The sequence below is a fragment of the Orcinus orca genome, chromosome 8 (genome assembly GCF_937001465.1).
Source record: "Orcinus orca chromosome 8, mOrcOrc1.1, whole genome shotgun sequence".
NCBI classification, from domain to species: domain Eukaryota; kingdom Metazoa; phylum Chordata; class Mammalia; order Artiodactyla; family Delphinidae; genus Orcinus; species Orcinus orca.
Window position 1 is genome coordinate 10,806,467 of NC_064566.1, and position 25,367 is coordinate 10,831,833.

General features: G+C 49.2%; 1 protein-coding gene, 1 long non-coding RNA gene and 1 pseudogene across 21 annotated transcripts in view; all 3 read right to left on the bottom strand.

Annotated features, from left to right (window-relative positions):
• Positions 1-13,746, bottom strand: part of STX3 (syntaxin 3) — a 148,358-nt gene extending 134,612 nt beyond the window's left edge. For 4 of the 20 annotated variants that reach the window (XR_007478863.1, XM_033413536.2, XM_012537301.3 and 1 more), the window contains exon 1: positions 13,340-13,746. Coding sequence is in view for 16 of the 20 variants with exons in the window: in XM_033413536.2 (XP_033269427.1) it covers positions 13,340-13,369 (30 nt within the window). In the remaining 4 variants the exon portion in view is untranslated. The remainder of the gene's footprint in view (positions 1-13,339) is intronic. The other 16 variants (XM_033413563.2, XM_033413558.2, XM_049713771.1 and 13 more) reach the window with 7 other exon arrangements.
• Positions 95-12,594, bottom strand: LOC125965215 (uncharacterized). Its single transcript, XR_007478866.1, has 2 exons — positions 11,806-12,594; positions 95-696 (listed from the first exon to the last, which is right to left on the bottom strand). It is a non-coding gene; the product is annotated as an uncharacterized LOC125965215 (long non-coding RNA).
• A 2,347-nt stretch (positions 13,747-16,093) lies between the features above and the next one.
• Positions 16,094-24,602, bottom strand: LOC101273588 (olfactory receptor 10V1-like; annotated as a pseudogene).
• Positions 24,603-25,367: the final 765 nt, after the last annotated feature.

A 25,367-nucleotide genomic window follows, 5' to 3' on the forward strand; every position in this document is an offset into this window, starting at 1 on the left:
GGCTCTTGTGAGGATTAAGTAAGATAATAATTTTAAGTTCCTTACACAATGAATAGCACATGATAACATCTCAATAAAACAACAGTACATAAGATCCAGCAAAGTCATCTTCTCTATAGCTTTAATCTGGATCGAAGTACCCGTAAACAGGAAAGAAAAATAAAAAACGATATAGAACTTTTAGAGCTGAATGCAACCCTACATATTTCGATCATCAAATTCTCTCACTTAAGAGATGGGTAAACCAAGGCCCAAGACCACATAATGAGCTACTGGAGCAGCCAGGAATAGAACCCAGGTTTCTTGATTCCCATCTTCCTGTGCAGAGTTTTTCCCACCGTAGCGTGCTGCCTCCAAAATATAAAATAGCGATGGCAACGAAAGCAACAGAGTTTAGTCCAGATCAGAAAATTCCAGAAAGAGGCCATCATCCCAGGTGATCTGAGTCGCGTGACGCTGGACCCAGGCTTCTCCGGAAGGGGATCTACCAGATCCCAGGGCAAGGGTCCTTCCCCTCTGACACATCCGTGCTCTTACAGACAGAGAGGCCTCAGGGACCCCAAGGGCAAGGAAAGCACATGGTGCACTTTATCTTCAGCCCACATGACTGGGCACAGCCAAGAAGAGAACTTTGGCATCTTTATCAAAGCATCAAGGCATGTGATAATAGGACCGTCAGAGTAGCTGCAACATCAGCTGCAGTAAAGAAACGTACATGAGAACCACAAGCCCCACCACCCACTTCCTCTCCCCCGACCTCCTGCTGCCTCTCCTGCCAAGACATGGGAGATACCACCAATGACTCAGGCAGCACTGAGCTCGAATCTGGGCTCCATCCCCTGCCCCCCACCCCTCAATGCACCCCAAAACTCAGTGAGGACAGCCAGGGCTATGACTCTCTCTCTGGACACAGTGGACAGAGTTCAGGGGCCCAGGACTCAACCTGCAATTCCTCTCACTCAACCTCACTGCCTTTCTCTCAAGGGCCTTCTCTGTCATCCTTAGTCTGTTCAACTGTGGGTCCCTCTTCATCAGCTCCTTTAATAAAAACAGTTACCACCTGCAGAGCCCCTAGGAGGTGCTAGGTGGCCGCCACACTCTGGCTGCTTCAGGTACGCTGTGTCAATGAACCCCTCCTAAATTCTGTCATTGAGAACCTGCGGGGCAGAGAAGTTCTCATTTATTCATGGCCTCCCAGCTACTGATGTGCAGAGTCGGGGCTCACGCTTTGGTTGTTGGTCCTGAGCCCTTGTTAATTCCACTGCACCCCACTCACAGCAGCCCAGCCCTGCAGAAAGTGGGGCTGAGAGAAAGGCGCTGGGGGCCTTGGGGACAGCACTTGTCTCCACTAAGCCTTGGTTCTCTCACCAAGTAAGGAGCTTAGCTTTCCAATGAGGCTTTGTGGAACCCCAGGAGACCTCCAGGGTGCCTCAGAAGCCACGCCGGGAGGGACTTGCCTGGTGGCACAGTAGTTAAGAATCTGCCTGCCAATGGAGGGGACACAGGTTTGAGCCCTGGTCCGGGAAGATCCCACATGCTGTGGCGCAACTAAGCCGTGTGCCACAACTACTGAGCCTGCACTCTTAGCCCACGAGCCACAACTGCTGGAGCCCATGTGCTGCAACTACTGAAGCCCGTGCACCTAGAGCCCGTACTCTGCAACAAGACAAGCCACCGCAATGAGAAGCCTGTGCAGCGCAATGAAGAGTAGCCCCTGCTCGCCACAACTAGAGAAAGCCCGCGCACAGCAAAGAAGACCCAATGCAGCCAAAAATAAATAAATAAATGTATTAAAAAAAAAAGAAGAAGAAGAAGAAACCACCGGGGGAAGTCAAGCAGGTTGGCCCGCACCCCCTCTTCAATCCGCATAGCTTCATTTTCATCTGCTTTTTACACTGAGGTTGAATATAAGATTTCATTTTCAGAACGAGGCCTCTTACCAAGAGAAAAAGGAAAGAAGGGAGGGAGGGAGGGAGGGAGGAAAATAGGAAGGGAGAAAGAAGGAAGCAAGCTTAGCTAGCTGGAAAACCACCAAAGTAAATGAATGGATGCCTTCTAAAGAAAAGGGAAAGAAGAGGGGGTCCCCTCTCTCCTTTACAAGTTAAAACACGGCGGCAACGTACGTTTAAATCATCAGCAATTCCTTAAAGATCATTACAAATCAGAGCGGCAAGATAGAAGGAACAAAGAAAGAGACCAAAAAAAACGCCATCCCAAATGAAGAGGTCACCGTTCACTGGCTCTCCGATGCCCTCCCTGCCTCAGGTGTCAGACCCCAGAAAGACGAGAGGGTCCCCGGACAAGAGGGGAGACCCAGGAGCCCTCAGGAAAGTTTTGGGGCGAAGGAAATAACAACAGAAAGGATGGGACCAGCAGTCTGGACTAGGAAGGAGCATCTGGTCCTGACTTCCCCTTGTGGGGTATTAAAGGACAGTGGCCGGTGGGAACAGGTGAGCACAGATTCCCGCACCTCCTTCTCTGAACATGTAAATAGCTCTTTGCTTGGGGCTATAAACTCTTCTTTATAAACCCAGATCTTCACCCAATAAATCCGATTCAAAGAGACAAGGACACGTGATTTTTCTTGTCCCTGCAGCCTACTTCGCCCACCAGCCTCCTTCCAGGATGAGGGCCTGTGGATTCCCAAAGACAAGTACCACCACGTCCAAGGATTCCAAACACACACTCATGCCCTTGCACCCTCGGCCCAACATCGGGTTTTTCCAGTCTCTCTTCTCTAATTAAAAGAGCCAGGGGCTTCCCTGGTGGCGCAGTGGTCGAGAGTCCTCCTGCCGATGCATGGGGCGCGGGTTCGTGCCCCGGTCCGGGAAGATCCCACGTGCCGCGGAGCGGCTGGGCCTGCGCGTCCGGAGCCTGTGCTCCGCAACGGGAGAGGCCACAACGGTGAGAGGCCCGCGTACCGCAAAAAAAAAAAAAAAAAAAAAGAGCCAGAAATTCTGAGGAAGTGTCAGCTCTGAATAGGCACTCAGTGTTCTCTATCCCCCATCTGAGAGTCAGAGGGACTTTCTCCTATGCCCCTTCTCCCTCCTACACTGTGGTCTCTTCCAGCAAAACCCTCCCAGAGGGAACGCTTCCCCTTTCCACCGACTGCCTCTCCCCTAACACCTGCGATAGAGGAAATCAAGCGATAACGGTACCCTGGGTGAGCCTCGCACTTTTACTTTCAAGATGATGCTCTGGCTGAACAGCCTGAGCCAAGAATTGGCCCCATTTGGAGATGAAGACACTGAGGAATAAACCCAAGGCCAGTGAGTCGCGGGACAACTGAACAAGAGGCAAGTCCCTGACGGCCCTGCTCCACGCGTTCTGCCATAACAATGATACCACCAGATAATACGTGTATTTTGTTGCAGGACTCTTGTGGTTTCACACGTATTATTTAATTCTCACGGCAACCTTATGAGAGACAAATAGGACCTTCCCCATTGACAGCTGAGACAACTACTTAATTAGATTAAATAACTTGTCCCAGGTGATTCAGCTAATAAGTGGCAGAGTTAGGACTCAAAAGCAGGTGTGGGAGCCAAGAGCCCCAGTTCTTACCCTCTACACTCTATTTGAAGATGCCCTTCCCATGCTGGATCAGAAACACGCCCTCACTTATTTCAGGGGATGCTGCAATGTCAGTACAACTAAATTGATCTAATCTATACGCATGAATGAAAAAGATAGCAGTGCATATAATCCCATGAATGTGCAGGTATGTGGAGCTATATCTGACTGCCTGAGTTGAAAACCCAGCTCTGCCACGCAGTTACCTGTGTGACCTTAAACAAGTGACTTAACCTCTCTGAGACTCGGTTTCCTTGTTTGTAGCATGAATAATCTGCTCATAGAACTGTTGTGAGGATTAAATTAGTGAATGCATGTGAAGTGTTTAGAGCAATGCTGGGTACATATTAAACTCCCAAGACCATGCCATGCAGACAGTTTTCTCTAAAAAGTGTTTCCGCAAAAGATGCGACTCTAATGCCAATTCTCAGAAGGTGGCAGCAGGACCCTTAGAATGAGCTAAATTGTAGTTCATTTATTTGAATGAAGTCATTTCTCTACTATACGGATTTAAAGAAATAAACCTCCTCCTGAATTTTGCTTTTGCGACATTCTCACAAATTTTGACCTTTACTACTCTCATTATCATTCATTTCTAAATAGTTTGTCATTTCCATTTTGGCTTCTTTTGAACCCAAGTGTTATTTTATTTTTTAATTTTTTTGCGGTACACGGGCCTCTCACTGTTGTGGCCTCTCCCGTTGCGGAGCACAGGCTCCGGACACGCAGGCTCAGCGGCCATGGCTCACGGGCCCAGCCGCTCTGTGGCATGTGGGATCTTCCAGGACCGGGGCACGAACCCGCGTCTCCTGCATCGGCAGGCGGACTCTCAACCACTGCGCCACCAGGGAAGCCCCCAAGTGTTATTTTAAAGGGTGGTTTTAAATTTCCAAAGTGGGTAAACCTGGGGAGGACTGTGATTGTATTGTTAATTTCTAATTGTATTATATCAACATCAGGGAGCATGGCCTATATGGCTTAACATTTTGTGGAATTTGACATTTTATTTATGTCTTAATACATGGTATTTTTTAATCTTCTATGTGTGCTTGAAAAGATCTTGCATTCCATTTGTTGGATACAAAAATCATCAAAGTTTCATCCCCACATGCCATGTTAATTCCTCTGCTTTTGTTTCTCAGGACCTGAGCTAGGTCTAGAGAAGGAGCAAGGAAAAGGGATGGAAGTTCATCTAAAGAGAGGAAGGAGGAAAAACAAAACAAAAATGCCCTGCAGGCAGATGTTGTCTATACTGATGAGTAATCTGTGGCTAGGGAGGTTAATTCATCCAGAATCACAGGGCTAGTAAGGAACAAAGCCAGGGCTGGAACCCTGCTTGGTCCAACCCAGTGTTCACAGTGGGTTTTTTTTTTTTTTTTTTTTTTGCATTACGCAGGTCTCTCACTGTTGTGGCCTCTCCCGTTGCGGAGCTGTGCTCAGGACGCGCAGGCTCAGCAGCCATGGCTCACAGGCCCAGCTGTTCCGCGGCATGTGGGATCTTCCCAGACCGGGGCACGAACCCGTGTCCTCTGCATCCGCAGGCGGACTCTCAACCACTGCGCCACCAGGGAAGCCCCGCAGTGGGTTATTTTAAAGAAGGATCTTGGGGTCTCATAACCAACCACCTCGCCTACTACGTTCTCCTTCTCACTCACTACAAGGTCCCATCCACAATAACAGGTCCATCTGTCCATCTACTCGGCCAACACTATTTATTGAACATCTATCATTTCCCAAGCAATAGTACAGAACGCTGGAGAAACAGACCAAACTCAGCACCCCCTGCCCTTCGGGACCTCATGGTCTCAAATGGGAGGCAGACAGGCACACAGGTCATTGCAAGGCCACGTGGTAAATGATGACAGCACTTAGCACAAGGAATTGTACACCCAGGAGAAGGTGGGGCACACCACGTCACCTGAATTCAAGGCGGAGCCCAGGGAAGGGGGAGGTATTAGAAAACGGATGCAAAGGTGACTTCTCGGGGAAATTTTGAAGGTTGCATGGATGTACGCAAAGGATACCTACAGGAAGTCCATCTGGGGTGAGAAGACCACACCTCTTCCTGCTTTCCCTCTCACCCCAGGAGCATTCAAGGAGATTCAAAGGTTACCCTCTTCTGCTTCCTCCCCTACCATAGCCTTCTCCACTTTTTCCTGACTTCCGCCCCCTCCTCCCACCCCCCACTGCCCCCTCAGCACCCCACAGTATCCAGTTGCCAAGGATACAAGAAGGAGGAAGGAGCTCAGTGTCTTCTCTAGTCCATCCTCAGCCTCTGTCCCACAAGCCCCTCGCCCTAAGGATCCTCCCAGAGCACTTCACTAATAGTCATAATACCTAACAGTTACTGAGCGCCGCCTGGGATGAGGATTCTAAGATATGCGCCTTTTATTTATTTACCAAGGCATTTAATCTCTACAAGAATCTTCTGGGGGACTTCCCTGGTGGCGCAGTGGTGGAGAGTCCGCCTGCCGATGCAGGGGTGACGGGTTCGTGCCCCAGCTCGGGAGGATCCCGCAGGCCGCAGAGCGGCTGGGCCCGTGAGCCATGGCCGCTGAGCCTGCGCGTCCGGAGCCTGTGCTCCGCAACGGCCCGCATACCGCAAAAAAAAAAAAAAAAAAAAAAAAAAGAATCTTCTGGGGACCCTCCCCACCTTACAGCTGAGAAAACTATAAAGCATAAAGATGCGAGCAACCTCCCCAAGACCATGCAGACAGAGCATGAGGAGAGCCCAGGCAGTTTGCTGCAGAGCCCTTGGTCTCCACCACCATGGAGTGATGCCTCTTAACAGCAAAGCCCACCCACAGCTGTAGCCCGCAGCCCCCCTCCACCCCCGCCCCCCCCCCCGCAAACATCCAAAGAACTAAAACACAGATGCTGTACCAAAGAGGTCGTGAAAAACGAGGAAAGACTGAGAAACTGTCACAGCTCAGAGGACGCTGAAGAAACATGACAGCTCAATGAAATGCATTATCTTGGGTGGGATCCTAGATCAGAAAAAGGGACATCCATGGGAAAACAAGTACAATCTAAATAAAGTCTAGAGTTTAGTGACTAGCAATGTACCAAGGTCAGTCTCTCAGTTTCAACAAAGGTACCATCATAACTTGAGATATTAACAATGGAGGAAACCCAGCAGACAGGAACTCTCTGTACTATCCTTGTAACCTTTCTGTAAATCTAAAATTAGTCTAGAATAAAACGTTTAGTTCTAAAAAAAGCAATCTTGCTGCTGTACCGCGTTGCCCTGACCCAGGCAGCTAAACATACCCAGATAGTATACGCTCTACTAATCTCTTTGGGTGGGGGCTGAACCTTACTCACGTCTCCAGATGGAGACAGGAGAATGTTGCCATGGACACGGCCCAATGCCAGAAAACAGGCTGACCTAACAGGGGAGACAGTGATGAGGGGAGGAAGCTACAAAGGGGCCTAATGTAAAAGGCTGGAGGTAAGGCCCCTCGGGACTACAGAATCTCCCAGCAAGTTCATTTGTAGAATATCCCCGTTCATCCACTGGGCAGCAAGGTTTACAGCTTTCTGAGCTGTGGGCTGGGAAGTGAAAACACAGGGGAAATGAGGCATGTGTGGTCTGGGCTCTGAGAGAGGAGGATTTAACATAACATTACGTGGCTGCTTTCACGTAGCGACAAAAATAAAGATTTGTGGAAGCCCAGGGAAGGCCTGGTGAATGCCAGATCTGGAAGCTTCCTTGTAGCGACATTGGAACTGAGCCTTGAGGGACATATAAGATTTTCCAGGGCAAGAACGAGGTTGCTAGATTTTCACCGTGGTATCCACATCTTCTCCTTCACGGTCTTTCTGAAAAGGGGCAACCCTCCGTGAGGTGTTGGGCTGGGGTACAGCTAGGAGCCTTGGAACTCATCCATCCTCATCCCGGAGGACAGAACAGTGACCCCTGGCTTCGTTAGCAAATTCATGGGTTCCCTGAGTAAACGCCGCACTTCAAGCAGATAAAGTTGCACCAACCCAGAGGGGACGGAAAGTCCTAGTGATGAATCCGGGGTGTGTAAGGGCCAAGGTGCTGTTGATCAGTCAGTCAATGGACAAGTGTTTACTAGGGGACTACCATGCAGAGTGCTGGCCCTGGGACCCCAGAAGAACGTCCCATCAGCCACCGCATCAGGGGCATACAGTACAGTTGGGGAGATGATTATATACAGCGTAGGGTGATATAAATAAGCAAGACAGACTTGTTCAATTCTTGATCTCACCACTTCCCAGCTGGGGAATCTCAATCTAATCTGAACCTCAATTCCCTTAGTTGTAAAATGGCAATAATATATAACACCATCTTGCCTTGTGGGGTTCAGAGGATTAGAGACAAGGTGTTTAAGGCACCGAACACAAGTCCTGTCCGACGGTAAGTAGCAGCTCAATAAATGATCATTGTTACTGCAGTTGATACGGTGACACCAACAATAGAGCCATCGATCTTAAAGACAACGGGACCTAGGAGGCGAAAGAGTCCAACCCATAAGACACAGATGGAAGGTGGTTTCAAGCCCACTTCATGGTAAGAAAAAACCCCGCTGACTTAACAGGAGTATCAATATTCCACTGCAAAGCAACATGCAGCCCATGAGGGCTGCCGGCAGGAGGGGGCATATTCTAGGCGGGGTTTAGGGAGCGTTACCTGTAAAGTGAGTTTTGGAAGATGGGCAGGAATTTTGACAAAAGGGGAAAGGAGCCCTGAAGGGAGAGCAAACAACATGAACGATTGTTTCTTCCCAGGCTCTCGCCAGCACTCCCACCCCCGGCCTCCCTGCTCCCCTCCCAGGAATAAAAATAACACTAATCCCCGGCTCTCGGCCAAGCATTTTCTCTCTGGCTTCTGGCTGATGGGTCTGTAATCCCTACTCAATCCCTATCACTCTCATCTCAGCCCTGCTCATGGCAGAACAGCTCTCCCAGGGGATGCATCCTGCCAGGGAGAGGGAGGAAGTGAGGAAGGAACCACGGACCAGTTAGCCATCTTATCACCAAAGGATGGCATCTCAATGGACAGTCTCCAGGCAGGGTGTTACAACCTGGCCGTGACCCAAAGCACCTGGCACATAGTAGGGGCTCATTAAATAGTCTTGGAAGGAATTAAGCTCTAAAGGGGACGTACAGCTCCACGTTTCTGATGGTTATACTATAACCGTGCTCCTGAGGAACTCAAATGGGGGAACTTCAAATGGGGAAGGAGGCCAAGCCACTTAAGATGCGGCAAGACACAAGGCAGAACAGAAAGAGCGAAGAGGTCAGTCTGGTCCTTAGGGCCTCAGGTGGTTGATTTCATTAGCGCGTCCTTATTGGCGCTGGCTGTGGAGGAACCAGCAAACCCCAAGATGTTTCCAGGTCTCTACAGGTCAATCTCTACAGGGATCCAAAGTCCCTGCCCTCCATCCCACACATCACTGCTTCTCTAGAGCATTATCCACCTTTGAAGTTGGGGGTTCTCTTTTCATGGAATATACCCCTTTGTTTTCCCGATATGACCATGTATTCTTTCAGACCAGGACTTTGTATAAGAACTCTGCCTAGAATTCCCTGGCGGTCCAGCGGTTAGGACTTGGTGCTTTCACTGCCGTGGCCCGGGTTCGATCCCTGGTCAGGGAGCTAAGATCCCACAAGCCATGCGGCGTGGCCAAAAAAATTAAATGACTCTGCCTAGCAGGATGCCCAGCAGGACGCTAGGCACGCAGAGGTCAAAAAGCACCGATCGTGTTGTCTGTGTGAAGCACTCGCCAACGGGAGAACGGTGAGAAAATCCAGGATCCTTGCCTTTCTTCTCAGGAGACTCCCCATGCCTCTGAAGGAATTAGATTTCAGCCTTAACACGGACTTGAACAGGAGCGTCGCTTCTTCTGGGAGGAGCCCCCAGGCCCTAGTGCCCTGTCCCCAGGGGCTGGCCAATAGGGTCTTCCTGCGGCTGCTTCTGTCCCAAGGATGGGACACTGTGTCTGTTTCTTGTGTGTCTCCCTAGCTGACTGTGACCTCCCTAAGGCCCAGGAGTATGTGTTCATTACCATCCCCATCCCCAGCACCTATCAGAGGGCTTAGGACACAGTAGGCGCTTGGTTTTTTTGTTTGGGGTGTTTTTTTTTTTTTTTTGGCTGCGTTGGGTCTTCATTGCTGCGCACCGGCTTTCTCCAGTCGCAGCGAGCGGGAGTCACTCCTTGTTGCGGTGCACGGGCTGCTCATTGCAGTGGCTTCTCTTGTTGCAGAGCACGGGCTCTAGGTGCACGGGCTTCAGTAGTTGCGGCACGCGGGCTCAGTAGTTGTGGCTCGCAGGCTCAGTAGTTGTGGCACAGGGGCTTAGTTGCTCCGCAGCATGTGGGATCTTCCCAGACCAGGGCTCAAACCCGTGTCCCCTGCACTGGCGGGCGGATTCTTAACCACTGCGCCACCAGGGAAGTCCCTCCGTAAACATTTGCTGAATGAAAAGAGGGCCAGGTAAGAGGTTCCTACATGGGAATTGTCTGGACTCAGCGGATCCAAAGTTCAGCTGGTGAGAAACCAGGAGGAAACGCCTTGTGAGACAGGCTGGGTGTAGGCACCGCACATTCCTGGCAAGCCTGTCTGATGTCCCTGAAAGGGCAGGCTGCTGGGATGGCCAGCCAGGAGAGGCCATGCAAGAGATAAGATGAGCCAGGGCTTGTGACTGTAGCCTCAGGAAGGGGTGCCCTTCAGTGTGGATGCTGCTCCCAGCAGGTCAAGTTTGGGGAACTCGAATTTACTGTGGTGGGTGATTATCACGGATAATCTCGTTTCACCCTCAGTGACCCTATAGGGAGGGTACGATGACCCACTTTAGAGGAGCAACTCTGAGACCTCAGTCCTATGGACTTCAGAGCCTCCCAGTGCTTGGGACAGGCTCACAATGAAGCATCTCTAGAAACACACATCCTCAGAGTTGATGGAGGCCTTGAATCTCCTCATGTGCTTCCCCTCCCCTCCAAGAACACTCAGATTCCTACAACATGCCACATCCCAACAAGCTTCTTGCCTCCCTCCCATGTCCTGCCAGCCCAGCCCATCCTCGGGCAGCTCTGACTACCAAAAACGCTTCCTACAGAGCCCTCATGTCTGCCCATCAGCCTCACTTCTTCACTCTTCACGTCTTCTCCTCCTATCTACCCGGAGCAGAGCTAATCCCCTGAACGTGACAGCTCTCCAGCTATCTGGAGACAGTTTACGGCGTGGCCTCCCCCAGAGTTTAGAAAGAGCCCCACAGCAGAGGTTGCACCAGCGCTCAGGGTGAAATTGGTTTCATGCAGTTAGCAAACGTTGATAAAAGGAATCAGAGAGACAAGATGGTTATCTTGTTGCTGGGGGTGGGGGGTGGGGGCGGCGGGGGTGTCTCTCTCCCAGGGGAAGGAGGGGCTGGTTAGCGGACGTGGGCCAGAAGCCAAAAGCCATCTAAGCCTTAACAACAAACAGTCTTCAAGAAAAACGTTAATATTGCCAGAAGGGGCTTCCGAGATCAGCCAAACTCCTTGCTTTCCAAAGGGGGATTGGAGGAGCAGAGAGGTAAAGTGACACCAAGGAACACAGCTCTTAAAGGGCAAAGCCACAATCGGAATCCTTTGAACCCACAGCCAGGGCCTCTTGCAGTGTTACCACCCATCCCCCTGCTCCACAAGGCTGGAACAGCACCTGTGATGTCAGAACAGCACTGCCATCATAACGGCGCCGTCTACAATCTCACTTCCACCACATCCCCAAGAGGGAAAGGGAGAAACACAGCATTAGCTCCATTTTACAGAAGGTAACAGTGAGGATTGGAAAAGCAAAGGGACTTGCTTGGGTTCCTCGGCAAAGTGAATTTATACTTGGAACTCAAAGCTCAGTTAAGGCTCTGTGCTGTTTGTTGGCAATGGCCGTTGAAAGGGCCATGGGAGGGACTTCCCTGGCGGTCCAGTGGTTAGGACTCCACGCTCTCACTGCCAGGAGCACAGGTTCCATCCCTGGTCGGGGAACTAAGACCCCGCAAGCCGGACATGTAGGGAAGGGCGCCACCTCCGCCTGCCGTCCAGTTCTGCATTGTTTTGGGACTGCCTGCTGCGCGCTCCAGGAAGATCTCTAAAACCACACTCTTCTTCCCTTTCTGCCGCCCCAGGGCAAGAGGGGTCAGCAGCCTGGGTTCCTCCCCCGGCTGAGCCCTCACCAGCTCTGTGACCTGCGGGGGTCCCTCCTTCCCAGTCTGAGCTCTAGTTTCCTCACCTTTAAAAACAAAGGCAATCAATTCTGCCCTGACAGTAAACGGGATGTTATGAGGCTCAGATGACAATGAGCAAGTAGGAGGCTGGGAGGCTCACTCCCACCATCGGTGGCTGCCCCTTGGCCTCTGTCACTTCCCCATCACCCCGGCCTCCTCCGCAGCTCTACGACCTAGAGCAGGTGAGAGGGTCAAGAAGGTCTCAGCCAAGACAACGGAGGAGAAAGAAGAATAACTGTGACATCAGCCCAGAAGCCCCTCACACTTGTACGACGCTTTATTTTTCCGAAGAGCTTTCGCAGTGACGAGCCTAAGATTTACCATTGCTTAGTCCTGTATGTGCCAGGCGCCGTACAGAGGGCTCTGCACGCTCTCTTGGGTTTAGTCCTCACAACTACCCATTTGAAAGATGACATAACTTCGGCTCCAGGGTTAGGTACGGGATGGCTGGTAAGTAGTGGAGCCAGGAGGCAAACCCAGTTCTATCCAGTCCCCTGTTCCCCAACCTTCAATGTGCTCATGATCACCCGGGGAGATTTATGAATAATCAGATTCTGATTCCATAGGTCCAGACTGAGGCCTAAGCTTCTGCGCTTCTGACAAGCTCCCAAGTAGATGGACTACCTTGTATCACGGGCTACGTTTTAAATTCCCTTAAGACAGAGCCTGAGTCACCCAATCCCCGGGGCTTAGCACTGGGCCTGCCCCACAGAATACACTCAATAATTATTTGTTCAATGAATCAATGAATGTTGGACTTAACCCATGCTTTAACACTTCTCTATACTAAGCCCCATTATATCATTTGATCTCATAACAAATCTCTAAGGCATATCAATCTCCCTTTGACAGATAAGGAAACAGGCTCAAAAGAGTTCGTAGCCTAAGGTTTTACATCTTTTGTGCAGCAGAGCCGGAAACGATCTACCTTCAGATCCTTGGCCCTGACCACAGCTGTCCCAAGGATGGGGGTGGGCGTGGGAGGGGGGAAATTAATAATTACAGACAGCTGGGTGGTGAAGAGCTTTTTTTCCCTCCCCCCATCCAGGCACGTGACCAGCTCACAGCTCGGGAGGTCACCCACTAGAGCTGCTCTCCGGGGGCGAGGGCAGTTGTCTCAGCGTCCCCCAGGAGAGGAACGAGGAGGAGCGTGGGAGGAGGTGGGTCCTGGGCACAGTGCCAGGCAGCATGGGGCAGGTGGTGAGTGACCCTTGACCTCACAGAGAGCCCCGCTGGACCCAAGCACCCACCACCTCCCGCGGATCCCATCTCTAGACTGATGCTGTCCAGCTTGGTGGGGGGGGGGGGGGCGGAGACTAGAGGCATCCAGGGAAATTGCAGCCTAGCGATGAATCACCGGCACATGACCCTAGAGAGGAGGGGTGGGTGCGTCTGGGGCTTGGGGAGGACAGGCCTTGCGCCCGCCCCGCACTCCCCCCGCCCAGCCTCGATGTGGGGGAGCGAGGGAAGAACCTCTCCCGCGCAGCTCCACCCCCGCAGCCCCCGGCCCGCCCGGTTCCCGGGTGCGGCGGGACTCACGGCCTTCAACTGCTCCAGCCGGTCCTTCATCCTGGTGCCCAGGCGCCCGGAGGCAGGTGAGCGCGTCCCAGGTGAGCGGCCGGAAGTGGCGGCCGGGCCCGGCCAGGACGGAGGAGCAGGCGGAGGCGGGCGGCGGCCGCGGGCGAGAAGGAGCGTCCGAGGCCACTGGAGGCTCCGCCGCGCCGCCCTCTCCGGCCCAGCCGGCGCCGCGTACTCCAAATCCGGCTCCCCGGCCGGCGCCGGCGCGCAGCGCTGATCCGCCCAGCGGACCCGCCCCTTACCTGGGCCGCGCCCCGCGCTCCTCCTTAAAGGGCCAGTGCCCCGCCGCCGCCCGGCCACGCTCCACGCCTCTCACTCCACCTCCCGTAGCTCCGGGTCCCCCGATGGAGCAGCAATGGGAGATCCCGCCGCGAGTGGGTCTGTCTGACCTCAATTCCAGCCTTTCCATTCAACAGCCATTCACTACCTGTGCCGGGCTCTGTGCTAGGATCCAGCCCTCAACAGACTGATTCATTGCTAGGCGGCGCCAACATCCCGTACACGAGGAACTCTAAGACAACGTGATTCGTGCCGTAACAGGTGGGAGAGAGAGAGCAATTAATTCTGCCTGGAGGAAGGGCATTCCGAGTAAAGGAATGCTCACGGTCCGGGGGACTGCGTGCTGGAGCTGAAAGAGTGTGTTCCTCGTGGAAATAACTGGAGGTGAGGCGGGGTGGAGAAGGCTGGGACGAAGAATTTGGATTTTATGATGTTGGCAATGGGGATCCTTAAGAGAAATGCAAGCAGTTCAATGATGAAATCAGAACACCTGCCACTAACAAAGTGTATACCTTTGGCAAGTTATTGTTTCTCTAGGGGACTCCGTTTCTGTATCTATAAATCAGAGATATTACCCACTTCCCAGTTTGCTGTGGGGCCGTGTTGACAGAGGAGGAATGACTGATTCGTCACCTGTGGAGCAGAGCTGTAAGAGGAGGATGTGTGTATTGGAAAGCTTAAGCTTTCCTACCTGATCCCCTAGGTGAGTAGTACCTGATCCCACTTTCTGAAAAGTGGGCGGTTTCTTCGCACTGCCCCTCCGTCTTTCTCCCCTCCCCGGCCCCACACCTCCACCCTCTCTTCCCTCTTCCCTATTTATCTTCCTTCTTGGGAACAGATGACATATCCAGCAGATATGGAGTGGAGCTCAATAAATAGGACTGACAGGCCTAAGATTCAATCCTCAAATCAGGGAAAGAATCGGAGCTATGCATCCAGATTAAAGGGCTGTAGGACTTCCCTGGTGGTGCAGTGGTTAAGAATCCGCCTGCCAGTGCAGGGGACACAGGTTCGAGCCCTGGTCTGGGAAGACCCCATATGCCACGGAGCAGCTAAGCCCGTGCGCCACAACTACTGAGCCTGCGCTCTAGAGCCCTCGCGCTACAACTACTTAAGACCACAACGAGGGAAGCAGCCACCGCAATGAGAAGCCCGTGCACCACAACGAAGAGTAGCCCCCACCCACCGCAACTCGAGAAAGCCCGCGCGCAGCAACGAAGACCCAACGCAGCCAAAATTAAATAAATAAATATTTTTTAAAAGGGCTGTAAATATTTTCGTAATTCTAACAGAACTTTCCCCTGTTCTGCAATCTTAGCGCTTGCTCCGTGCTGGCTTCATCCCCTCCCATGAAGATATGGTCTGTAATCCTCGCTCTAGTCCTGCACACTTCCTTCTACCCCAGGCGCTCGCTAGGTGAATTAATTTCCAGTCTTTGGTAAAGGGAAGGCTTCTGCGCCTCCTGGTGGTCAGAAATGGAAACGGTAAGCTAATCAGAAATCGCATTCCACCTCCCTTCCTTAACAAATTTTTGTCAATGGGGATAGCTAAGTTTCCGCGCTTCAGGAAAAGAGAGTCTTCTGAGGAGACAGATATGTGAACAACTCTTTACATTAGACGTCTGAAAAGGACCACAGGAAATGATCAAGGATGGCCATTCAGCCTCTGCCTGAATGCATTTTAATTTTTTCAGTTTTTTCAAACACTCAAGCATCTTCTCTCGTTGAACAGTTTCCAACTGTTGTTTAAAAGTGTTTTGTTATATGAAACAAAAATTTTCCTTCCTATAACTTCCACCACTGTTTCTTGCTCTTCGCCTTTGTCCAAACATTTAAGAAATTTAATCTGTCCTTCACAAGACAGGCTTTCCATGAAGGGACAGTAGCTGCGGAGCCACAGAACGATTGCTGACACACAGCCAGGAGGACTGAGTTCTAGACACAGTTTCTGCCACAAAACAGCTATCACTTGACATCGCACAATCTATCCTCTCATCTGTGAGGTAAGGAGGCTGATCAAAACTAGTGATTCTCGAACTTTTCCAGATCAAGAACATCATACGTTCTTTATTTTCATTTGTGGATATCTTGTTTTGAATGATTCCATATCCCTTAGAAAATACATTTACTAGGTAATCAGAATTTGGTTTCCTCAAACTCATAGATACAGAGAACAGACGATTGCCAGAGATGGGGGGCGGGGAGCAAAATGGGTGAAGGGAGTCGAAAGGTACAAACTTCAAATTATAAAAAAAGTAAGTCCTGGGGATGTAATGTACAGTATGGTGACTATAGTTAATAATACTGTATTGTATATCTGGAGTTGCTAACAGAATAGATCCTAAAAGTTCTTATCAAGGGTCCTCTCTGCTATTGTCAAACTTGTTTTTATAAACTCCTATTTTATATTTTATTTTGGTATATCAATCTTGAGTACTTTATTGTCAGGTCTTCATTGGTAACCCCCTTCCCTATGACAGTACAGTGTGTACTCAATTTTGGAGCATGGAAAATACATGTACTTGTTTTGTACCTGTAGTTTGGTTATATAATTGACATCTTTGGGCTTTGGGCTTTCCAAAATTTTAAGGCTGTAATGAGGAGTCACATCTACAATCATCAATATATTCTCTACAGTTCTCTGCAATGAATATGCTCCCTTAATTAAATCATGATGCTGGAAAAAAAAAAAGTTCTTATCAAAACAAAAACAAAGTTGTGGGCTTCCCTGTTGGCGCAGTGGTTGAGAGTCCGCCTGCCGATGCAGGGGACGCGGGTTCGTGCCCCGGTCCGGGAAGATCCCACATGCCATGGAGCGGCTGGGCCCGTGAGCCATGGCCGCTGAGCCTGCGCGTCCGGAGCCTGTGCTCCGCAACGGGAGAGGCCACAATGGTGAGAGCCCCGCGTACCGCTAAAATAAAAAAACAAAACAAAGTTGTAACTATGTGAGGTGATGGCTATACTGTGGTGATCATTTTGGGATTAACATACACACACTACTATATAGAAGATAGATAACCAACAAGGACCTACTGTATAGCACAGGGAACTCTATATTCAGTGGTAACCTATATGGGAAAAGAATCTGAAAAGGAATGGGCATATGTATATGTATAACTGAATTACTTTGCTGTACACCTGAAACTAACACATTATAAATCAACTATACATGAATAAAATTTTTTAAAAAATCATTATGTTGCACACCTTAGACTAATGCAATGTTATATGTCAATATATATTTCAATAAAACTAGGAAACAAAAAAGAAATTTGGTTTCCTAGGAGAGGATATTTCCATGAAGGGAAAAAAAAAAAATGACCTTTTGGTTAGCCTATGTGGCCATAACAGAAATGACCATTTGATTTTCCTTAACGTTTTTACACATTGAAAACAGCATAAAGAGCGCTCTTAACTGCACGTGGAGTCCAGGAACCCAGGAAGGGAAGCATCCGTAGAGTTCGCTTCTTATGACATTCTATTCGAAGGGAGTTGTCACAGATTTCAAGCCTTTTTTTAAAAACTCCTATTAGGTATGAACCCTATTTTGTTCATTTTCTATTAATATTTGCTCTTCCTTGACAGGCAGAAGTCTGGATTGCAGCAGCTCGTTGTGTAAAATAAACTGAAGAAAGTCAAGTTACTGAGGGACAAGGGACCTGGGTGAGGAGAGGCCATGGGCTGGTGAGGAAGACTGACATTGAGCCCAAGTGGACTGTAAGGTCTCCACGTATGGACAGTGACTTAAGGTCCCAGGCTTAGTAGGATCCCCCTCCTCTCTGATGTATTTTTATTTTTCTGCTCTACCAGGGTGCTTGGTTTCCCACCATGTCTAGTGTGTAGCTGTTTCCCCACTAAACAAATATAGCAAGATTAAATCAAGTGTTTGCATTTTGGCTATAGAGAAGTCAGCCAACACTTAATTTCACCTTTACAAACAAACCAAAAAGAGGATCCTGGGGTTTGGGGCTCCGCTTCCCTCTCTCTTTCCTCTAAGCCTGTTTCTCTCCCACTGGAAAATAAACACTGAGCCTTACACCATCTTGACCCTCAGGGCCTGCTGAGGAACAGGTGAGACCACTTTCTGGCGATTGTACCTGGAGGCAGTGTCCCTAGGGTGCGGTGTTCAATAGAAAGAGATAAAGGAGCTAGAAAATTGAAGGGGAAGGTCCTTTCTGTTCCCCACAGCAATTCTTCCCCACTGCAGGGAGGATGGAGAATACACTTCCTGACTTGTAGTTTTCACCCCCTTACAGTTTGTATTAGTTATCTATTGCCGCATAACAAATTGCCCTAAAACAGCTTGAAACGACATTACCCTCTGGTTTCTGTGATTCAGGAATCCAGGTGCAGTTTCGCTGGGTGCCTCTGCCTTGCTGCAATTAAGGTGTTGGCTGGAGGCTGCGTCTCATCTCATGGCTTGACTGGGAAAGGCTCTGCTTCCAAAGTCACTCACGTGGTTGCCAGCAGGATTCAGTTCTTCAAGGGCTGTACTTCACCCCGTGGGCCTCTGCATAGGGCAGCTCACAACATGGCAGCTGAATTCCATCAGCCCAAGCAGGTGAGAGGGATAGAGAAAGAGAGAGAAAAGCCAAAGTGTTTTTGTAACCTAGTCTCGGCTGTGACATCACTTTTGCCCTACTGTATCGATTAAAAGAGAAGCCCTAGGTTCAGCCCACACTCAAGGCCAGGAGATTACACAAGGGGGGGAAGACCGAGAGCCATCTCAGCCGCTGCCTAGAACACAATTCAAATCCCAAATTCGTGCCACAGTTATGCTCTTTCACCTTAGAGCTCTCTTCTCCCCTGTATCTGAACTGGACAACTCTGACCCATTCTAGGATCAAGTGTCCCTCAAACATGCTTCCCTGACAGCCTGGACTTCAAGATAGCCCTACCACACTGTGTAACCTGGTCTAGTTCCTGTACCTTCTATGAGCTCCGCGAGGCCAGCAGCCTTGTCTCTCCTTTTCACTAATGTGAACCCAGACCCCAGCCTCGGCCCCAAAACCTCCTTGTAGGCGCTCAGTTAGGGTTTTTACCAAATTAATTAAGTGAAGCTTCTTGTCATATGGCTCCATTATGTCTTTCTTCTGATTAAGATTCATCAGTGGCTCCTTATTACAAGATTAGGGAGTCCAGACTCTTCTTAGAATGGCATTCAAGCCCTTGCGCAGTCTGGCCCCAGCCCAAGGTACTGTCACTCCCTGACACACACAGCCCCACCTTCAGCTTCCTCAAACACCCACCTCTTCTCTGCATCGAATATGCCCAGGATTTCCCACCCATCTCTGCCTGATTTGTCCTTTTTCCATTTCATGTCTGACAAATCCCTACTCCTCCTCCAAGACCGAGGCCTCCAGTTCACGTCTCCCTGGTCCTCTGCCCTCCCGCCCCAAACAGTACTTGTTCAGATCTATTTTAAAAGCAGGGCTTCCCTGGTGGCGCAGTGGTTGAGAGTCCGCCTGCCGATGCAGGGGACACGGGTTCGTGCCCGGGTCCGGGAAGATCCCACATGCCATGGAGTGGCTGGGCCCGTGAGCCATGGCCGCTGAGCTCTGCGCATCCAGAGCCTGTGCTCTGCAACGGGAGAGGCCACAGCAGTGAGAGGCCCGCGTATCGCAAAAAAAAAAGCAAACCCTGGGTTGTCTTATACCTCGTTGCTTACATATCTGTTGAGAGCAATGACCAGGTATTATATTATTCACCTTCCAGGGGTACTGTGAGGTAGGTGCACTGCAATTATTTGGAGGATAAATCAAAGAATAGTCGACTACTATTCTTATGTAGTGTGTGACTACACACACACACACACACACACACACACACACACACTCACACACACACACACTCCCTAGGGATTCTCCTCTCCTCTCCCTAAGGAGGAAAGACAATCCTTCCTGGATCTTAAAACTAAATGCAATTGCAACTCCCTGTGCCACTGAACTGTGTGTTTAAAACAATGTATTTTAAAGACACAGAGGACAGACTTGTGGTTGCCAGGGGCGAGGGGGGTGGGTGGGGAAGGGATGAAGTGGGAGTTCGGAATTAGCAGATGCAAAATATTGTATATAGAATGGATAAATAACAAGGTCCTACTGTATAGCACAGGGAACTATATTCGATATCCTGTAATAAACCATAATGGAAAAGAATATGAAGGATGTATATATATATATAACTGAATCACTTTGCTATACATTAGAAATTAATACCACATTGTAAATCAACTATACTTCAATAAAGTAAATTTTTAAAAAATAATGTGCTTTGTTTATAAAGATGTTTTATATCATGTTGTTCAGATGTTTCCCTAACACGAATCTCCCTATACCACATACCTATGCCTATGATTTAACAATATAAATAATTTGCACCATATTCATTTGTTTTTATGTTTATACAAACTCCTCAATCCCTGGAGCCCTTAAGCACGTAGTTCTCCGAGGAGCCTGGTAAGGTAAGTGGGAAGACTCAGTGAGGAAACCTTGAGCAGAGAAGCCTGCTGTTACTTCTGAGCTGCAGAAGACGTGCTTGCTTCTTACAACACCTGTGAAACACCTATCAAGAGTAACAGGATAAACATAGGGAAACCTTAGGTGAAAGGAATTGAACACTTATGTCTTTAAACTTCTGGTACTTAAAAAAATGAGCCATCTAGTGCATTTCTCCATGTCGATGTTTGAATAACCATGCTGCCTCTTTTATTATCCTTTTACAGTTTGGGTTTTTTTTTTCCCTTGGAGATCTCACAATAACTCGGGGAGACAGAGTAGATAGTATTGTCCCCATTTTATTATGCAACTGAATTGTCAGAAAAATGAAGCGATTTTCCCAAGCTCTTATTGGACAGTCATAGCATGTTGGGAGAGTGGTTTTGTGCCCAGGCTTTGGGGACCACGCTGCCCAGGTCAAATCTCAGTTTTATGTTTACTGGCTGTGTGACCTTGAACAAGTTACTTAGCCTCCCTGTGTCTCAGTTTCCTTATATGTAAGCAGAGATAATAATCGCAGGCATTTCATGGGTTATTATGATGATAAATGGGTTGGTATATGGCAATCATTAATTCCCTTATTCAATCACTGGAAAAGAAGCCTGCTAACTCATAACTGCACTGTTTTCTCAAAGAGCGTGGGGAATTGAGAAGTGCCTGGAACATTTCAATCACTAGTGAAATCGCCCTCTTTTTATCCAGTCAGCCTTAGCCACGGCAGCATTTTCCACAGTAGATTCAACAAGATAAAATATTTCCAAGAGATTCCAAGGAATAAAAGAGTTTGGTGGTGACAATTTAGGAAACATGCAACATGCATCCCTCATCTTGGAGTGTCATGACTGCACGTTTGCACAGTACAGGCACTGAATAAACCTTCAGTAAACCACGAGTTTTATTTTAATCAGCACAGTATTCTTCACATTTGTTTGACTGTATAATGTTCATTTCCTCCAAACACCTATTATCCAACAGGATTGGTGTGCTACAGATAATAACACTGACCTAGTAGATTATCCAACAGGATTGGTGTCCTACAGATAATAACACTGACCTGGTAGAACACTGCAGTAGAACATAGGAGGAGCAGCAAGCCACTGTAAGTGAACCAGAGAAGATGCTTTTGGGTCCTCGTCTTTCAAAAGAGTAAGATGACATTTCAGCTTCATGTAATATGACTTCTGGTCATGGTTTCTGCCCTGTAGGCCTGTGATACATGTCAGAAAAAATAAAAGAAAAATGTCATGGCACACGTGTTATGCTTTTCCAGGTAGGGAAACAGAGGTTGTTTCCCTACATAGCTGATTCCCTTGTTTTTGTGCCCCCACAGTTCTCTCCTCCAGAAATGCCCTTCCTACCCCTCTGCGTACCTGCAGACCTGAAGACCTGGCGTGGTGCCGCGCATGTGCCACCTTCCCCATCAAACTAACCTGGATTCCCTTCGCTGACCCTCCTTTGGTGGCTCATAGCATTGCATCACTTGGCCCTTGGTGTAATCGTGGTGTATGTTCTCATATACTGCTGGACTTTTAACTTCCTTCCGGGCAGAAGCTGCCTCTTACTTACCTTTCCATTTCCTGTTCCACCTACCACAGGTGGGAGCATAGTACACAGTAGAGTTCAATAAATCATTGCTTACTGTCTCTTTCAATGTTGCTGAATAAATAAATCCCTCAGTGATCAACAGGTAGAAGAATGAGTGAGCTTCCTCTACCTTACAAAAAGAGAGTAAAGCATCTGTGTTCTGCCACCGTTGCCTGGAGACAAATGATCGTTATCAGAATGATTATCATTCTAAGACTGCTCGGAACCGTATGAATGAGTCCTTTCACCTCCTCAGTGTATCCAGTCAGTGTTTGTCTTCACAGAATTAGCTCTGTTTTACCTGAATCCAGATTTGAACCAACACTGCCTCTTTTCTACACCAAGGGGCTTAGTGAACAAAGCAATTTTTCCGTATTATGCATACTTAGCACAATACATACACTAGTATTAGTCCATTTGGGCTGCTGTGACACAATACCACAGACTGGGTGGCTTTATAAACAACAGAAATTTATTTCTCACAATTTTGGATGCTAGGAGTCTAAGATTAGGGTACCAGCATGGTTGGGTAAAGGCCCTTTTCCAGGTCACAGACTTCTCATTGTATCCTCACATGGTGGAAGGAGCTAGGGAGCTCTAAGGGGTCTCTTTTATAAGAGCACTAATGCCATTCATGAGGACTCTACCCTCATGACCTAAGCACTTCCCAAAGGCCCCGTCTTTTAACGTCATCACACTGGGCATTAGTAGTTCAACATGTGAATTTGGAAGGAACACAAATATTCAGACCATATCAACTAGGGGTAGGCAGAAAGGGAGAATAGGAGATAAATGTGTATGTGTGTGTGTGTGTGTGTGTGTGTGTGTGTGTGTGTGCAAGAGAGCGAGAATGAGAGAAGAAAGGGACAGAGAGTGGGGAAGAGAACAAACGGATAAAGGGAGAGGGATTTGGAAGCAGACTAATAGAGTCAGAGATTGAGATGGAGACAGATTAGCTCCAGGTATAAAGTTAAATAAAGAGAAACTAACAAAACTTTAAAACTTTAGTGCTTTCCCTGTCACTTTTCCCTGGAAGATAATTTAGGATGAAAGAGAAATAACTCAAGGCGGCACAAGCTCAGCATTTACATCATGGGAATCATGATTGCGATGGTCCTGGTTTGATCTGCCTCTTATTCTTGGTTCTGCCCCTGCCCGCACGTGCAACGCTAAGAACCTGAGAACTGCATCTGGAGAGAAGTCCAAAGCAGAGCACAGACTTTTCCCTTGATGCTGAGGATAGTGATAATGATGTACACTGCCACCTCTCCCTCTAAAAGTCACAAAGTAGGGACTTCCCTGCTGGTCCAGCGATTAAGACTCCCGTGCTTCCAATGCAGGGGGTGCAGGTTCAATCCTTGGTTGGGGAAATAAGACCCCACATGCCCTGCGGCAAAATAATAATAATAATAAATGGAAGTCACAAAGCATTTCCACTTAATATATCTTTTGATCGTCATAACTATCCCAGAATTTAGGTCTTGTGGGCATTTGAATCCCTATTTTAGAGATGAGGAGTCTAAGAATGAGAAAAGGAAAATGCCGTTTCAAAAACTGGGCTTCCCTGGTGGCACAGTGGTTGAGAGTCCGCCTGCCAATGCAGGGGACACGGGTTCGTGCCCTGGTCCAGGAAGATCCCGCATGCCGTGGAGCGGCTGGGCCCGTGAGCCATGGCCGCTGAGCCTGCACGTCCGCAGCCTGTGCTCCGCAATGGGAGAGGCCACAACTGTGAGAGGCCCGCATACCACAAAAAAAAAGAAAAAATATGACTAGGAAGAAGTAACAGTGTCAAACCGATGACCGCTTAGGCCCTGTCTCCCATCTTTCAGAGAGCTACCCATTTGTCTCTACCCAGCAGTGTTACAGAGGAACATCCAGGGTGTTTGTTGTGTTTAGGATGACAGGAACCTCATCAATGCTCTCTTCAAAGCATACTTAAGCTCTCTGTTCTTCATGCTGGAGATCAAGCGGTTCAGCATAGGGGTGATGAATGTGTAAACCACGTACACTACTGGCCCCTCTCTGGAGAGTAGCTGGAGCTGGGGCACAGGCGGCTGAAGCTCGCACCTCCATATTGAAGCAGAACCATAGTCAGGCGGGAGGAGAAGGTTGAGAAGGCCGTGCGCTTCCCCTCCACAGAGCGGGTCTTCAGGATGCAGCCACGATGAAGACATAGGACAGGGTGACAAGCAGGAAGGGGATGGTGAGGACAGAGACACCAACCACGAACAGAGTGGCCTCGTGGACCCGGGTATCTGCACAGCCCAGTCTCATCACAGGAAGGACATCACAATAGAACACACTGACTTCTTCGCTCCTGCAGAAGGGGAGTTGGAAGATGAGCACAGTCAGCTGCATGGCCAAGATGAACCCCAACACCAGACAGCCCAGGGCCAGTCGGGCACGAAATCACCAGCTCATCACGAGGGTGTAACGCAAAGGGTGGCAGATGGCCACGGACCTGTCATGGGCCATGACGGCCAGCGGAATGCAGTCAGTGCTGCCCAGGAATATGAAGAAGAACGTCTGGGCACCACAGCCAGGCACGGAGATGAGGGTTTTCTCCATGGACAGGATGCTTGTCAGAGTCAGAGGGGCGATGGTGGAAGAGTAGCAGATCTCCAGAGCTTCCACGTTGGCCAGGAAGAAGCACGTGGGGGTGCGGAGAGAACGGTCAATCCAGATGATGAGAGAAATGGAGAGGTTGCCGCTGATGCTGACCAGGTACGTAATCAGGAAGGTCACGAAAATCAGCATCTGTACCTCGGTGAGTTTGGAGCAGGGGTGGAAGTGGAAGTGAATCATTCCAGTCTGGTATGCATCCTCCACGTAGTCAATGCATCGGGCCTGCTGATGGCACAGGCGCTGCCCCCTGAGGATAGATAAGTGTCAGGACACAGGGCTTCTGCTGGACGACCCATTCAGCTCCTGGCCTCTCCCTTCCTCCCTCAACTAAAACCATCTTTACCTCCAAATTCAGCAGCTTACTTCTACAACAGCTTTTTTGTTGTTGTAATCACCCAGAAGTAGCTCCCCACTGAAATCTTTCTTTTTTTAATTGTGGTAAAATATACATTACGTAATATTTATCATTTTAACCATGTGTAAGTGTAGAATTCAGTGACATTAAATACATTCACAATGTTGTATAAACATCACCCCCATCTATACCCAAAACTTTTCTATCATCCCCAACAAAAACTCCACCCAATAAACTAAGGATCTCCTCCACGATCTCCTCCTCCCAGCTCCTAGCAACCGCAATCCTACTTTGTCTCAGTGAATTTGCCTATTCTACGTACCTCATGTAAGTGCAATCATATAGTAGTTGTCCTTCGGTGTCTGGCTTATCTCACTAAGCATAATGTTTTCAAGGTCCATCCATGTGGTAGCTTATATCAAAATTATGTTCCTTTTTGGGCTTCCCTGGTGGCGCAGTGGTTGAGAGTCCGCCTGCCGATGCAGGGGACGCGGGTTCGTGCCCCGGTCCGGGAAGATCCCACATGCCGCGGAGCGGCTGGGCCCGTGAGCCATGGCCGCTGAGCCTGCGCGTCCGGAGCCTGCGCTCCGCCACGGGAGAGGCCACAACAGTGAGAGGCCCGCGTACCATGTTCCTTTTCATGCCTGAATAAT